The sequence below is a fragment of the Brassica napus genome, chromosome A3 (genome assembly GCF_020379485.1).
Source record: "Brassica napus cultivar Da-Ae chromosome A3, Da-Ae, whole genome shotgun sequence".
NCBI lineage: Eukaryota > Viridiplantae > Streptophyta > Magnoliopsida > Brassicales > Brassicaceae > Brassica > Brassica napus.
In genome coordinates this window covers 19,428,219-19,444,815 of record NC_063436.1, presented here as the reverse complement: position 1 = coordinate 19,444,815, position 16,597 = coordinate 19,428,219, and the positions used below count along the sequence as shown (strand labels likewise).

Below are 16,597 nucleotides of genomic sequence, written 5' to 3'. Positions count from 1 at the left end.
CCAGCGTGTCAAATAAGCAATGGAAGCATGTGATTATGTGAAATAAATGGAAACTGTGATTACTATACGAAAAGTAGTGTTAGGAAGGGGGGGGGGGTAAAACGTCAGAGTCAGTGTTAATGCAATGATCTAGTTTACTTTGATTGATTCAGAATAAAAAAAAATAAAGAATGAACACAGAGACACATGCAAGAATAAATAATCCGAGAGAAAGAGAAAAAAATGTAAGTTACCAAAAAGGCAAACGGGTTGCATTGGTGATTTTAAAGGACATTTTGACAAATAAAATAGAAAATATGTTAAATATCATAATCAACTTATTTTTTAGTTAGATAATGAATTATAATTTTTTTGTTGATTACAGAGTGCAGTTTCCCAAATTTTTTAACAAAATCAGTTTATAAAAAAAATATTTTGTGGGTTGGTGAGAACCCGCGATCGACTAACTCGTATGTGTTTTGCATAAAATAGATTAGATCTGCATCTGCGATTTATTTTGTTCTTATCGTTCGATTTGAACCTGCCCTGCAGTGAATCAAACGGGACGGAGCCGACGTATTATGATTAAAATTTCCAGACCTCATCAAAAATTAAAATTTACATTAGCTGAAACCAAGATATGGCAAATAATAATTAAAAGAAAAAGATATGGTCAATAAAAACGATAAATCTAAGTAAAACTATAAAATATTTAAAAACTTGCCGTTAAAAGAGAAAACTTCAAGACAATTTTATAGTTCCTACTAGACTACTATAACATATGTGAAATAGTTCCTACTATAAGTTATTATTAATGCTATTTTCAACTATACGATCACAATCTATAGTCTCTTCTTAGTTAGCCATGCGTAAGATCTAATTAGAGAAAACTTCAACATACTTATATAAATATATTTTTATGTTTGATTTACTTATGAAAATAGAAATATAAACAAGTTATCTTACAATGATTTAAGAAAATGCATATTTGTTTTTTGTTCATTAGAAAAAAATGAATAACAAACCAAACAACGTTAAATAGTTATTTTTATTTTAATATTTGATACTTATTTTATATTTGCAAGTAATTTAAATAGATTCTTAGTACTTGATTTGGTCAAACCAGGTATCCAATTTTTACGAGTAAAGTACCAAGTAGCGAGTATGGAATAGGTAAGAGTAATTGTGTCAATTCCTAATTAAATGATGTTAAATGTATATCTGTAGAAACTTTAAAATATTTTTCAATTTGTTGGAAAGGTGACAAACTCAAGACAATTTTATAGCTCCTACTAGCTAGGTACTAGAAAAGATAGTTCAAATTTGAATAGATTATTAGTTTCCCCTTAGAAACTATAAAAAAAATATTTAGTCTAACTTCTTATTTTGACCATTAATAAGATCAAATATGAAGGTTTTAAGTCATTACCAATACCATCAATCTTCCAACATTTTTCCTCAAAAGAGCCTCGCATACAAACTAGACTTAATTAAGTACTCACTGCAAATAAGCGTAAGACAATTATGTCTTCGTCAATTCAACAAAACCCATCTTCCCAAAATATGAAAGATGAAGATTTGTTGCAAATTCCTGGTTGCATAGTCCATCTCGCCAATGCATCCGAACCGTTAGAGCTCGCCTCCGGGGAGTTCAAGCTTGTAAGAGATTCATCAGACGACAACGTGGCTCTAGCGCTACTTGTCAGAGTCGGACTTGAACTTCAGTGGCCGGTGGTTAAGGACGAGCCCATGGTTAAAGTCAGCGCTCATGACTACCTCTTCACACTTCCGGATAAAGACGGTGATTCACTTGGGTACAAAGTCACTTTCTCTGACGAAGAGGGAGGCGTCTTTAAAAAACTTGAGATTCTTGAAGAGTTAATGAGGGAGCACTCTTGTTTTTCATCTTTGAGTAAGAATAAAAATGAAATTGATTGGAAAGAGTTTTCGCCGAAGGCTGAAGAATACAAAAACGTTGTGGCCAAGGCCATTGCCGAAGGAACAGGGCATATCATCAAAGGAATCTTTATTTGTAGCAATTCTTTCTCTAAGATGGTCTGCCTCATATGCATAACTCCTTCCTTCCCATGATTCTTATGTAAATATAAATCGAAATGGTTTGTTATTGTGAAGAATCATGAACATTTAACTCAAAATTTTTTTTTTTTGAAAGGCTTATCATCTTTAAAAGTCAGATAATTGGACGTGTTATATGGATAATTTATAAAAGTTCGTATATTATAATATTGTATAATTGAAGGGAATAGCTTTTATGTGTTTTCACTATATAGATGTCCTTTCTCATTTTCAATGTGAGATTTAAAACACATGCGGAAATATGAACATGAAGATCTAATATGGTTGGTTATAAATGATCTTCTAATGTAACAGGTTCAGAAGGTAGGAAGTGAAATAACTATTACAAAAGAAACTGGGGAAAAGAGTGGTCATGATACAGAAATAAATGGAGGTGATAACAATAGAACTCCCAAGAATAATAATATCATCACAATCACAAATATTGCAAGGTACTCTACATATATTTTGGTGTTTTCTTTTCTCCAAAACAGGCAAAAACAATTAAGGTTTGGTCTCGTCTCATATTTATGAACGAAATAATGGTTCCTTTGTTGAATGTTACGTGTATTGTATATAGAGTGGAGACACTATGGGAGGCGAGCGAGATGATAGGAGCCATGGTGTTAGACGGTGAAGGTATGATTAGCGGTTTGATAATGGCTCCTGTGGTTAAATCGAAGCTAGGGAAGGCGTTGTTATCCACTGCCCCAGGAGAGATTCTCTTGGCTTCACTTGATTCTTTTGGTAAGTTGCATAGAATAGCTCCACTAATCGCTACTCTCTCCTCATCTTCATTACTTTCAAAGTTTTTTTAAAATATAATAAAATAGTTAATGTTTGATGCGTTCAATAGATAAAATACTTGGTGCTGCTGAAGCTGCAGAGATACAAACTCATTTCGCCACATCCATGGCTGCTACTAAACTTGTTAGTAAGAGGTATATCTGACTTCTGATCCTCAAATTGAGATTTGATCATGTATATTGTTTTGTGGATTCCTTTTTGAGTTGAATGTAAGATACTTCTAAATTTTTGGGAGGATACAGTTTTGGGGAAAATGCCGGAAAAATCACAGGAAAAGTGCTAGAAACAACCGGCAGTTTGGGCCGCATCGTGTGGAAAATTCAAAAAGCTATGGATCCATCTTTTTCCATGATATCAGGAGTTGTCAAAAATGCTGAGAGAGAATGATCATATGTTCTATCACAATAATGTATGTATTGGTTTGGCTGTGAGCAGATGTTTCTAATTTCATAATCATATGTCCTATCAAATTATGTTTGCATTGATTTTGGATTTGGTTCGTCTTTGAACATATATTTTATACAAAGTGTATAAGCAAATTCAGTACTGAGTTTCTTTCACACCATTTGAATTACCAAGAACCAAACCAAAAAGAGGAACCCTAGCAAACCACCAAACCGACTCTGGTAGAGATAAGCCACACGAGGAGTCTTCTTACAAAATCTTTTGAGCTGAGATTTTATAAAAGTGTGTAAGAAAATTCAAAATAAAATTTTGACCTCACATTCGAAGAAGAACTGGAATCAAAATTTGGTATAACAAAAACAAACCGAAGTAAACCGTTTCATAGAACCAACCCAAACAGTACAGTCTCCTCCACCACCAAAGTACATAACTTCCCGCCAGGACCGAATCTCCAGGGCATGTCTGGTTCAATCCGACATTGAACCACTCATGAATCTCTCAAATCTTCCAACTCCACACCCCTCCCTCCCCGTCAACCTAATCCCCAAACTTCCGATTCGTCATCTAACACCTCCAATCATCGGCCGGAGCTTCGCAATCCCTAAGCTTCTGCTACATGGGACTCCGGCCGCGAAAAGGGTTTTCTGGGTTAGAGCCACAGTCGACGGAGACGGAGAAAAAACCGGAAATTGGGTGAACCGGTTACCGATTCCGGGACTCGGAGCTGAGAATGTGTTCAGATTGATTTCGAGCGCGACGGGGAGTCCAATCGGCCAGTTCATATCGTCCCCTGTGACGTTCTTGCACTCGGTGGATCCTAGAATCAAGCTGGTGATCCAAAGTTTCAATCTTTTCTTCTTAATTTTATCTTAGTTTGATTAGTTTCTGATGAAGAAATGCGTTTATAGTAGCACTGAGAAGCTGAATCTTTTTCATGAAGTGAGCTTTCGTTTACTGTGTACAATTATGTGCTAGTTGTGGGTTTATTGATTGAACTGAGCTATGGTTTGTTTCAGATCCATTCATAGTTTAATGTTTGTTATTAGAGTTCTTGTTTGTTGGATTGTTGTTTGATACGAGGACTGTTGTGTTGTTTACAGTAGTTTAATACAATGTATGTATGTTTACTATGGTATTTTCAAATGTTCAGGTATGGCTATTAACTCTAGTAGTTCTTCCAGCAAGAGCAAATATCGTTGTGCGTTTGGGACTTGTTGTATGCACAGCTCTTTTGTCTATCTCTGTTCTCCCTAGACAAGTTTGGATGGTGAGTTCTTTATCTCTCTCACAAAGTTGTTTCTTTCTGATTATTTGTGGCCTTTGGTGACTAGAATGTTGCAATGAATAGATGTGGTAGATGTAATGCGGTTCTTGAGTTTGCTATCTTGTGATCAATCTGAGTTTCTTAACTTTTCTTCATGTAAGGATCAATTGGCGAGAGTCTCACTCCTTTCCGGTATCCTCTTCATAACCTTGGGGCTAGGTTCAGATGGTGCACCCCCAATGCTCCAATCAAGAACCCCACCATCTTCACTCACTGGCTTGCCTGATCTTCCCATGTCTTTGACCGGTTATTCATACATGTTGCTCAAGCTCGGATCTTTACAGTTCACTAGGAAAGGCTTATCTGTTGGAAGCACAGCTGCATGCTTAACCTTCATCGTAAGTCTTCGGTTCTCTAATTCTAACGTTTTCCCCTAGATCAGATCACCTAATGAGGAAACGTTTGTTTTTTTATTGTCACAGATCTTCCAAAGTGCTAGCATTTGCCTTGCAACCACAACTCCGGAGCAACTTGCGCTAGCTATGCGTTGGTTCTTGTTCCCGTTGACATACATAGGTGTCCCTGTTGGTGAAATCATCCTCACACTTCTACTCTCTCTGAGATTCATTAATTTGGTTTTTGATGAGGTGAATACTTTTTTCAACTTTTTGTTCTTTTTATATACATACATCTCCTGGCTAAGCTTCACATTCCTTTAACCACATTAACGTTTGTTGTTACATTAAAGGTCCGAAGTGTTGCGCTTGGAATTGTATCTCGAAGAGTAGACTGGAAGCAGCTTACTGTTCTTGAGACACTTGATAGTAAGAATCTAAGTTTCTTCTCTCCTTTTTAAAAAATCTGAAACTCATCTTACAAGCGACTTTTTTTTTGTAGTTTTCGCTTCTTTCATACGCCGGATCTTCAAGAATATATTCCGCCATGCCGAGCAAATATCTCAGGTGAAAATTAGGTTTCTGTTAGCTTTTTTACATTGATCATCTCTGTCTGAAAGCTCAAATATGAACTCTCTGTTTATGTGTAGGCTATGATTGTTAGAGGCTTTAGAGGAGAGAGCAGTAGCCACAAGATCTACTTCTTCTCAGGCTCATCAAATAAGTTTGCAGATTTTGCGTCAGTTTTGGGTTTAATCGGTGTAATCTCAACCGCACTCTTGTCCGAATACTTATTTGTATAAATATTAGGGTGTTTTTCAAAACCAACCCATATTTTCAAGTCAAACCCAAAACCAACCCTTTTTTTTTTGTCCATACTATTCATCAATAAAATTTCCATATTATCCTTATATTTTTGAATTATTCACAAAATTGCCATTTTATTTATTTTTTTTATTAATTTCGAAATTAACAAAAAACCAAATACACCCTAACAATTTCTTCTTATTTACAAAAATGCCATCATCATCAATTTTTTCAACCACCATGAACCACCATTTTTGAGCTCTAAAACTCTAGAATTCAATTTTCAACCACTTTTTTTCTCATTCTAACCCAAAAAACTACATTTCTTCTCATCTCTTCTACATTTTCATCTAAAAAACTCTCATAACTATCATTTTCATAATCATAAACTTCATATTTTCGAGTTTCTTCATTAGTGAATCGTTAAAGATGCTTTTTTTTGCTCATATTTGGAGTTTGGACGGTTGAAAAGGTTGGAAACGAGCTTTACACATGAAAAAGGTAACTATTTACATGGTTTTCGTTCTTTTTCAGATCTGTGTCGCGACGGTAGACTGTTTTGTATGTCTACGCCTCCGTAGAGACTTACGATGCAGTCTATTTGTCAACGCACGGGTTAGTTTTGCAATTGACCAGACAATTTTTTTTTCTAACGCAGACTTCCCCAGTAGTCTCCGTCTTTACCTTTGACAACAAAAATAAAATTTTCGGTAGACTTACTAAGACGTCTACCTAAAAGAGGTTAGTTTTTCATTTGACCGAACTTTTGACTTTTCAAAATAGACTTCAACGGAAGTCTACAAAATGTAGACTGCCACCGAAGTCTATAAAAGGTCAGTTTTGCATTTGACCAAAACTTTGACTTCGTGGAATAGGTTAGTTTTGTGTTTGACCAAAAAGTTTAAAAAGCAATAAAAAATTTATTAAATTGTAGACTTCATATGCAGTCTTCTTATCTTAAAAAAAAAATGTAGACTGCGTATAAAGTCTACTTTTTTATTTTGGTCAAATGCAAAACCAACCTGTCGGATTTGAGAGTAGACTTCACAAGAAGTCTACACACCCGTAGACGTTCATTTCAATCTACTGATTTGAAGTCAAACTTGGTCAATTGCAAAACTAACCTCTTTCAAAAAAAATTCAAACATGTAGACTGCATATGAAGTCTAGTTCTGAAAGTCAAATCTTGGATGAATTCTGGTCAATTGCAAAAAGTAACATTTTTAAATTGTAGACTGAAATGAAAGTCTACATGTACAAAATCACAACTTTTATTCAACTATAGAAAGCAACCCGTAAAATGGTCAATTGCAAAAACCAACCCAAAGAGTAGACCTATTTGACAGTCTACGTCTGTAAACTGAAAAGAACGTCTACATCTTCAGAGACTGAATATTAAGTCTGCATAGAAAAATCTATAAAAATGTGAATTTGTGTATTATTCATTAAATTTTTCTAGTTTTTTTGTTTGACAGTGTGTGTTAGTTAATCCTAATGGGTTTGAGTGATTTTGAAAAGAATTGTTTTAATAATTATGAAGGTATAATTCATTTAATTTGACAATGTTGTTAGCTAATAATTGTAGACGTATTTGTAAGTCTTCGTTTATAGTTTTGCTAATAAGGTTGAACTTGTTTTAAAGCTGAAGTCGGTGACTGTGGAATATAAATTTACATTCTCAGCATATAAGACAACGAAAACTCTGTATGTGGCTAAGTATCGTGTTCAAGGATGTGGTTGGAAACTTAGAGCGAGTGTGAAGCATGGGTCAAAGATATTTTGGGTGACAAAATATTCGAAAAGGATGAAGAATCGGAAAGGTTGAAGAATGTTCCTTGTGCATGATGGCTGTACACATGGTAAACTTCTTGAAATGACACAAGAAGATTATGATCTGGACAACAAAATTGAGAAGATTGTGCTAACCTATTCCTTACCAAACATCATTTAAAACAAATGACTCTGAATAGGAAAATACTCCTCTTATGCCAGTCACGAATAATCGACAAGTACGGAACTTGATCGAGTTATCTAAGACACACTTTGTACGCCTTTGTGTATCAAGCCTGCGCCAAATACACTAAATTTTTTGGATTGACTATATTTTAGATAATAAGTGTAGACGTTTTTGTAAATCTACAAATGTAGACTGCAGTTGAAGTCTACGTCGTAAATTCTATTAAAAGTGTATTTGTGTATTATTCATCATATTTTTTCATGATTTAATTATTTTACAGTGTATGTTAGTAAAATTTTAATGGTCTTGGATGAATTTCACAATTTAATGTGTTATAATTATACACTTGATACTTATTGCAAATTGTTTTGATTAGTGTTATTCTTGAAAAATTTTGGGAAAATTTTGTATAGATTTTCTTCTTCTCACATGTATGTTAGTTTTTATTTTAGCTTATGGTGGTTTTACTTGTTTGGTTGGTTAGATCTTGTGAAAAATTGATATCTAACAAAAAATTAATAATATCATACAAGTGAAAACAACTAAAAATGAATACAATGTTTATAGATTATGCATTAAAAAATTATTTAAAAATTAATATTTTATTATGAAAGTTATTACAAAGCAATATATTAAAAAGTATTATTGAGTATGTTTGATTTTTCATAATCTTGATGCTTCAAATAAAGTCTTGGAAAAAGTACCTGCAAAATAAGATAGAGTTATGAGAAAAACATAAGATAAAAACTGAAATCATATTTTAGTAGACCTTTTATTAAGTCTACGTAAAGTTATTGTTTAGTAGACTTTAGTTGAAGTCTACACTAATGGAAAATTTTCATATCTAAAAGTGTGCATTTAGAAAATTTGAAAATACTTTGTTCTGGAAAATATTTCAAAAATAGTTTTTTGTCATCCTTGTAACAAAGCAAAAAGATAATGTATGAATCTATAAATTTAGTTCATTATAAACACAAAATATCTTATAATGAATATATGGAAAGCTTACATTTTTGGGAAGATGATTTGAAAACATTGGAAGAGAATACCTGCAAAATAAAATAAAATTATGAAAAATAAGATAAAAATTAAAATCATATTTGAGTAACTTCTAATGAAATATGCTTAAAAGTCAAGGCTAGTAGACTTCGTTTGAAGTCTACCAGCCGTAAGTTTTAAGTAGATTTCAAATGAAGTCTACTCTATAAAAAAAATAGATCTGAAAAATAAATACACTAAAAATATGAAATAAGTTTAAATCTAAAAAACTTTTAAAAATATTATTTAGTAGACAAAATAGTTAAAAATTAAAGACATATTAATATGAATTTTAATATGTAACTTTATTTGAATATAAATACTAGAACACATATTTTAAATCTATAGATGTAAACCTTACATTTCTAGGAGGAGAAGAGAACAACTATGGAAGAAAATACCTGCAAAATAAGATAAAAATATTAAAAAACATAGAAAAAAAATTAAAGTCATATTTTTGTAGACTTCCAATGAAGTATGCTTAAACTTTGTGGTTTAGTAAACTTCATATGAAGTCTGCAAGCTTTAGTAAACTTCTTTAGAAGTCTACACTGTCTGATAATTTTCAGATCTGAAAAAATCTATATATTTTGAAATGTGAAAATAATTTTAAATCTGAAAATACTTTTCATAATAGAATTTATAAGGTAAACTAGTAGCAAATTAATGTAGAGAGCTTGATCTATAAATTTATTTGAATATAAACATATAAATACATATTTAAAATCTATTAATCTAAAACTTACATTTTTAGAGGAGATGATGAAATCCATGAGTGATAATACCTACCAAAAAAAGATAATATTGTGAGAAATAAACATAAAAATACACATTTAAAATCTATAGATCTAAAACTTACATTTTTTAAAGGAGAAGATGAAAACCATGAATCATAATATCTAAAATGACAAGATAATATTGTGAGAAAGACTTGAGAAAATTTTAGAGAGAAAGAAGATAATGAGAGAGATTTGGAAACAATTGAGAGAATTTTAGAGAGAAGAGAGAAAGTTTTAGAGAGAAGGGAGAGAGTTTTAAAAACTTGTGCAGCCACTTTAGAGAGAGATTGTATAAATTTTGTTTATATAGGGAGACACAAATGTAACTAGGTTAAAATTTACGATACTGTAGACTTCGTTTGAAGTCTACTAAAATTAAAATTTTGGAGTAGATCTTACTATAACATAGTAGTCCTTTTTGGAAGTCTACTATAATAATTTAATTATTGTTATTTATTCTTTATTATTTTAGTAATTTTAATATATGATTTATTAAATTTATTTCTTTATTTTTTAATAGTTATAGTATATGATTTCACTTTTTTATTCGTAAGGAACTTAACTTAGTTTAAATATAATAATTTTTTGTAAAACAAATTGAAAATTATAGACTGAAAAAGACGTCTTCAGATAAATAGACTTTATTGTAGGTCTACGAAACCCTAAACCACAAATCTCAAACCCTAAATGTTTTGCTTGATAATCAAAAGTCTCATTTATACAAAATATAAACTACTAAAAATTAGTATGCAGATTTAAGTTAATAAAACAAAAAAAAACAAAATCTAAAATCTAACCCTATGAAATCAACTACTAAAAGACATAACATGTTAGAACCTTTTGTTTCTAAACTATGAACATAGTCTAACACATGATAACTAAATTAGTATATATTCTTCAAAATTGTTCGATTATATGAAATTTTAATTTATTTACTTCATATTATCCATTATATTGATGATTAGTTAAAAATATCACAATAATTATTTTTATACATTTTCAAAATTAAATTATTAGATCAAATTAGAGTGTAGACTACAAAACAAGTCTATAAAGTAGACTTCGTAGGAAGTCTATATATATGTAGACTTCTTTTATTACATGTAGACTTGCAAAGGATAGAAACGTAAAATACATTTCTGTTTTTTGTTTGGTCATAAGGGTTAAATAGTACTTTCATTACTCCTTTAGGTTGGTTTTGCATTTGACTGAAAGTGGGGTATACTTTTACATTTGACTTGAATATTTGGGTTAGTTTTAGCAAATGTCCCTAAATATTATCACTGATTTTTTCAGTTTAATATATTTTAAAGAACATTAAACATATAAGACTTTCTTTATATCTTGAGATAAATCAACAATTACAGGGAAAGATCAAGACTCGTTCATGCGACATGAATTGCTCATCTTAAGCCAATGTAGAAAGTTAGTGTTTCTTTTGCCTTTCTTTTGCCTTGGAAGGGAAGAGACCTCTTGTTTCAAAATTAGGGATATCTTAGGTCTTTTGTTGTACTTACGATGAAAAAAAAAATTCCCTTAAATAGTACTCCCTCTGTTCCTAAAAATAGGATATTTTACATAATTTTGATGTTCTAATATATAAGATGTTTTCATTTTTTAGGTAACTTTTACTTTATTAAAAACTGTGTACCCAATCATATTTTAGTAGTGTATTTTGTAATTGGTTGAATACTATAAATTTATAGTTTTAATGATATTTTCTAGACAAAAAATAGTTTTCTTAATATGCGTGTTTCTGGCTAAACATCCTACTTTTAGGAACAGAGGGAGTATTTTTTAGTTTATTTTCACAAAAATAGATCTCTAAAGAGAAAATGACCAAAATTTTTTTTATTGAAAGATAAATATGCATTTATACCTTTAAGATTAACTGATCTAAGACTTATGGTTTTGGTATGAATTCAAAAATTTTAAAATAAAAAATAAATCTTAAAATTTTCAAAATAAAAAAAAAGTTATTTTGGTCATTTTATTTTTTTAATGTTATTTTTGTGACAAATACTTTCAAAACTATCTAAGCGAATTGCCTTTAAAAAATTATTACATTTTACCAAAAAAAAAAATTATTGATTACAGATTAGCTTAATGAGGAACCTATATAAGTTCATGTTTCAATGGTCTCGTCATGTTTTAAGATAATTCATTCTCATCGTCTCCTTCTCCCTTGCTTCTTACAAGTTTTGAATTGTGATATGCTTTTCTAGTTGTGTAATATTACTATTACGTGTAGCTCCAGAAAAACAAAGTAAAAAAACTTATTGTTTATAGAAAATTTATCAATCGTGATTAAGGTTTTACGTGGAAAAATCAATCAATAAATGCGAAACAAATTGGAAAATGTGTTGGTCCCAGGGTTGGTAACTTGTTTGAAAAGGTCAACTAATATCTTGTTTGAACACAATTTTTAATCACAAAATCTGATGATACGTATAAACAATACATTAATACACAGTTTAAAGTAAACCCACAGTTCCATGAAAGTCACCTGGTTGTATAAAATATAATATATTTTTGGCAGTTTTCTGTTTAACCTACTTGAGAGAATTTTGTGGAGAAGGTTGATGAACTGGTGAGGTTTTGGTTTCTTGCTGCTCTTTTCTTGTAGCAGGTTTTGACATTTTTAGATGTCAGACGCTCAGCAGAATTGAGTGAATTATCTGCCAAAAAGCAGTTGAGCTCATCCCTTCTCTTCATAAACACTTAACAATCTTTTTTTTTTTGTCAAAAACACTTTACAATCTCATCTCTGCATTGATCATATATTATATAGTCTTTTTTGTGTCTTTTGTTAAAGAAATTTCTAAAAAGGTTTAAGAGATTACATGTTGTGTGTGTTTAGAAGAAAGCTTAGTTTCCTTTTCTCAAGACTTAGATGGGTCATCAAGAAACGGGTGAAGGCTAGAGTTATTGTCAGGAGGTTAAGGAGAGCTCGAAGAACAGAGAGCCTTGAAACAGAAGTGTCTTCGTTCCATCTGAGATCAAACTCCAGAAGACATATCCGTGTTGCAACGTTCAACGTGGCAATGTTCTCACTTGCACCCGTCGTGCAAAACATGGAGGAAACAACTTTGCTTGATCATATAGATGACAACAACATTAGAACTCCCATCTCTCCAAAAGGGATTCTGAAGCAGTCTCCGTTACATTCTTCTGCAATCAAGAAACCAAGGGTTTGTATTAACCTCCCAGACAACGAGATATCCTTAGCACAGAACTTCAGCTTTCTGAGCATGGTGGATGGAGAGGAAGATGATAACGAGGGGAAGGAAAACAGAGGAAGTAACTCGATGAGATCACCTGTTTGTCTTCCTTCTTGTTGGTGGGATCAAGAAAGCTTTAACGGATACAACAGCAGAAGAAGCATAGCTGAGTTACTAGGAGAGTTGGATGCAGACATATTGGCTTTGCAAGATGTAAAAGCAGAGGAAGAAAAGCTTATGGAGCCGTTATCGGATTTGGCTTCTGCTTTAGGTATGAAGTATGTGTTTGCAGAAAGCTGGGCGCCTGAGTATGGCAATGCCATACTGTCAAAATGGCCCATCAAGAAATGGAGAGTTCAAAGAATAGCTGATGCAGATGATTTCAGGTGATAGCAAACTTTGAAGTCTTTAACCTATATATATATATATATTTTTGAATGTTATTTTTTTATTGTCCATGAGGTTATTGACCAAAGACGTATACATCAACTTAAGAGCATGTTTACTGCAGGTCTCTTAAGTTGAGTCTTTTAGCGTAATATAAGATATAGTCTCTTAGTTTTTAACTCTTATATCTCTTATTTAAGAGATTATAAGAGATGTCTCTTAGCTTTCTTAGTTCAAAACTAAGAGACCGTATCTTATTTTACGTTAAGAGATCCAACCTAAGAGACCTACAATAAACATGCTCTAAGTCGCGATCCAAACCATTTAAAATTAATTATGCTTAAGAGAGCAAACTCCTAACGGAAATTGAACCCTGACCCTTAGATTATTACTAGATAATCCAAGAGTTTTAACCACTAGAAAATATATTTTAATCATGGTTATAGCCTTATAGGAGACATAGAAGATGCAAATATTTTTGTTTTTTGTTCTCAAACACATGGTTTTGCGTCTTGTTGTCAATAGTTTTGTGTGTGTGTTTTCGCGCAGGAATGTGTTGAAGGTGACTATAGAGGTCCCATGGGCTGGAGAAGTAAACGTGTATTGTACTCAACTTGACCATCTAGATGAGAACTGGAGGATGAAGCAGATCGATGCAATTACTCGAGGAGACGAATCTCCACACATCTTGTTGGGAGGCTTGAATTCTCTTGATGGCTCTGATTATTCAACAGAAAGATGGAACCACATTGTAAAGGTAAAAATTTGTTAGATATCATATATACATGATCTTAGATTAGTCATAAGTTATTTTTTATAAATAACCAAAACAGTATTATGAGGATACTGGGAAGCCAACGCCTAGAGTTGATGTGATAAGATATCTCAAGGGAAAAGGATACTCAGATTCAAAAGAATCAGCAGGAGAATGTGAGCCTGTAGTCATTATTGCCAAAGGCCAAAGTAAGTTCTTCTCATGCTTCTCTTAATTTTATTTTTGTTCTTCCAATATTTATTGTATCAAATCATTTTTAACTTTTGATATGATGCAGATGTACAAGGAACATGCAAGTACGGGACACGAGTCGACTACATTCTGGCATCTCCAGAGTCACCTTACGAATTTGTTCCAGGCTCGTATTCAGTAGTTTCTTCCAAAGGTACTTCTGATCACCATATAGTCAAAGTCGACTTAGTTATAACCAAAGACCGGTCTAGTGGTAGCTTCAAGCATTCTCGCAAGAAAGCAAAGCAGAAGATCATCCGGATGAAAGCTAATTTGATGTCGTACGATACATGTAAATAAGGAAGTTTTATGTTTTCTAAAGTCTGGCTAATGAACTTATACACACTAATTAAGGAACTCTTGCTTATATAGTTATATTGTAACGTTTTATTCTAAAATGCTATACAATATTTTGTGGTTAGAAAGAAATAAAATCATGATTTTATTCGGGTGTCTGATCGGATACCTATTAGTCAAGTTACCTATTAGTCAAGTTAGTCAATTCATGTTTGGACTTTTGTGTCCAGTTAGAATACCAATGCTTATAAATATTCATTCTGAAATTGCGAGCCTGTTATTTGTAAAATCTAGGGTTAATTTACAATTTCTATACATAAAAAGTAATAATATTAAAATAAAATATGATATATAGTCATGACATGACATGTTCGATAGACTCATGCGACTGATCCGAATCTACTTCAAATCAATGCGACTGATCCGAATCTACATCGAATCAGTTAATCAGAGAAAAAACGATGATTATTCCGAGATTAGTTTTTAATCATTTTATCTATACACATGTTTAATATATATATTATAATTGCAAAACAAATCAGTAGAAACGTTTTGTTTAATGGACTTTTTGTTGACGTCTTCTCTGAGATCATAAGTTTGAATCCAAATTGTATTTTTGTTAAAAAAAAAATTGTTTAATGAATTATAAAATTACGCTTATTTTTTACCTAGTATCTGAATTTATACAATTATATTTCAACCGACTTTGTTACTTTTGTGGTTGATGATTGTCGAGTATTTTTACTATTCACACTAGGTAAGGAATCCGCGCGATATCGCGCGGAAACTCATTTTATGAAAATGTCACATTTTATAAAATAATATTTTTTAAAAATGGTTATTGTTTTCACAGAAAAACATTTGTTTCTTGCATTCAGCTATATTCTCTTATTGATTACTGAAAATCTATATTTTGTTCTATAGATTTAGTGGTAATAAAATAAAAATTATGTTTGCATCAAATTTGTCTTATTATTCAGTTAGTTAAATTATTTTGACATCCCGAATACAAATTAATATTAGAAATCAATAAAAAATTAAACACATTCTAATTTAATCATTTACTAATTTAATGAGGTAACTTATAACGATAACTCCGATATTCATGATTTATTGATTTGTTTAAATTTATTGAAGACGCATGTGGTAGATAACATGACTAGATGAAAATTTAAGAAATTGTGTCCGTTAACATATTCTTCTTAATATATCTGAAGGTGAATAATTGCAATTGTATGACTTAAAAATCTTTTGATCTCTTTGTTTGACTCTACAGTTCACGCATTCTATTATTTGTGAATTAAATTTTTCGAATCGAGTTTTCACGTTAAAAGTTAAATAGGTTATTATCGTTTATACATTTAATGAATAAAATGTATAACTAAATTAAAAAATAAAAACAAAATTTTAATTTATTTGATTAGATAATTGACTAAAATTAATAATACTAAGAATTATCCAAAATCTGAAATATAATTTTAAAAAGAGATAATTTCTGTATATATTGCATTGTTATCTGAAAAAGTAAAAATTTAAAAACATGAATTATATAACTAAATAAAAATCAAATAAAAATTTTAATTATATAATTAAAAATAGAATATTGAATTATGCAAAATCTAAAAATATAATTAAAAAGATAATTTCTATATATATATATATTGTATTGTTATCTGAAAAAGTATTTTAGTAAAAATTTAAAACATAGATTATATAATTAAATATTAATCAAATAATTTTTTAATTTATATAATTAAAAATATAATATTAAGATTTATTTTAGTATAATGAATATAGTGTACAACAAACTTTTCAAAAATTATGAAATTGTTTATTGAAATATCACACATAATATATAGTAGATGAGACCAATCTAGAGTTAAATTATATTGAGTACGCTAATAAAATATTTCCATAATTTTCTTTTAGTGTATTTTTATCTATGAAAAATGGGTCTTTGGGCACCCAATGTTTCCTTGCTTAAAAATATTGCATTTTAAGATGAAAATATATGTTATTATAAAAATAGATATTCTTAGACATTTTGACAATTTTAAGATGGAAAGCTACATCATTAGATATTTTAACGACTTCTTTTAAACCAATGCAACTCTTAAATTAAAATACACATTATATATATATATATAAACTAATAACTGAGAAGACACTTATTGGAATA

General features: G+C 31.0%; 4 protein-coding genes across 5 annotated transcripts; all 4 read left to right on the top strand.

The window, feature by feature from the left end:
* The first annotated feature begins 193 nt into the window (after positions 1 to 193).
* LOC125607033 (senescence/dehydration-associated protein At4g35985, chloroplastic-like) lies at positions 194 to 2,147 on the top strand. The gene has a single exon (XM_048776554.1). It carries the CDS (start codon positions 1,504 to 1,506, stop codon positions 2,068 to 2,070), a length of 567 nt encoding a protein of 188 aa, XP_048632511.1. The 5' UTR covers positions 194 to 1,503; the 3' UTR covers positions 2,071 to 2,147.
* A 450-nt stretch (positions 2,148 to 2,597) lies between these two features.
* Positions 2,598 to 3,249, top strand: LOC106442353 (senescence/dehydration-associated protein At3g51250-like). The gene is made up of 3 exons (XM_013884051.3): positions 2,598 to 2,802; positions 2,912 to 2,996; positions 3,105 to 3,249. The coding sequence occupies exons 1-3, from the start codon at positions 2,598 to 2,600 to the stop codon at positions 3,247 to 3,249; spliced, it is 435 nt and encodes a 144-aa protein (XP_013739505.3).
* A 434-nt stretch (positions 3,250 to 3,683) lies between these two features.
* Positions 3,684 to 10,836, top strand: LOC106439653 (protein ABCI12, chloroplastic). 2 transcript variants are annotated; one of them, XM_048776553.1, is made up of 8 exons: positions 3,684 to 4,098; positions 4,418 to 4,534; positions 4,693 to 4,929; positions 5,014 to 5,178; positions 5,280 to 5,355; positions 5,429 to 5,493; positions 5,577 to 5,729; positions 10,782 to 10,836. In XM_048776553.1, the coding sequence occupies exons 1-7, from the start codon at positions 3,757 to 3,759 to the stop codon at positions 5,727 to 5,729; spliced, it is 1,155 nt and encodes a 384-aa protein (XP_048632510.1). In that variant the 5' UTR covers positions 3,684 to 3,756; the 3' UTR covers positions 10,782 to 10,836. The 2 variants fall into 2 exon arrangements, with proteins under 2 accessions (XP_048632510.1, XP_013736599.1); XM_013881145.3 differs by lacking the exon at positions 10,782 to 10,836 and having other exon boundaries at positions 5,577 to 5,837.
* A 1,382-nt stretch (positions 10,837 to 12,218) lies between these two features.
* On the top strand, positions 12,219 to 15,354 carry LOC106442354. The gene is made up of 4 exons (XM_022716572.2): positions 12,219 to 13,114; positions 13,665 to 13,872; positions 13,949 to 14,078; positions 14,168 to 15,354. The coding sequence occupies exons 1-4, from the start codon at positions 12,351 to 12,353 to the stop codon at positions 14,419 to 14,421; spliced, it is 1,356 nt and encodes a 451-aa protein (XP_022572293.1). The 5' UTR covers positions 12,219 to 12,350; the 3' UTR covers positions 14,422 to 15,354.
* The last annotated feature ends 1,243 nt before the right edge of the window (positions 15,355 to 16,597 follow it).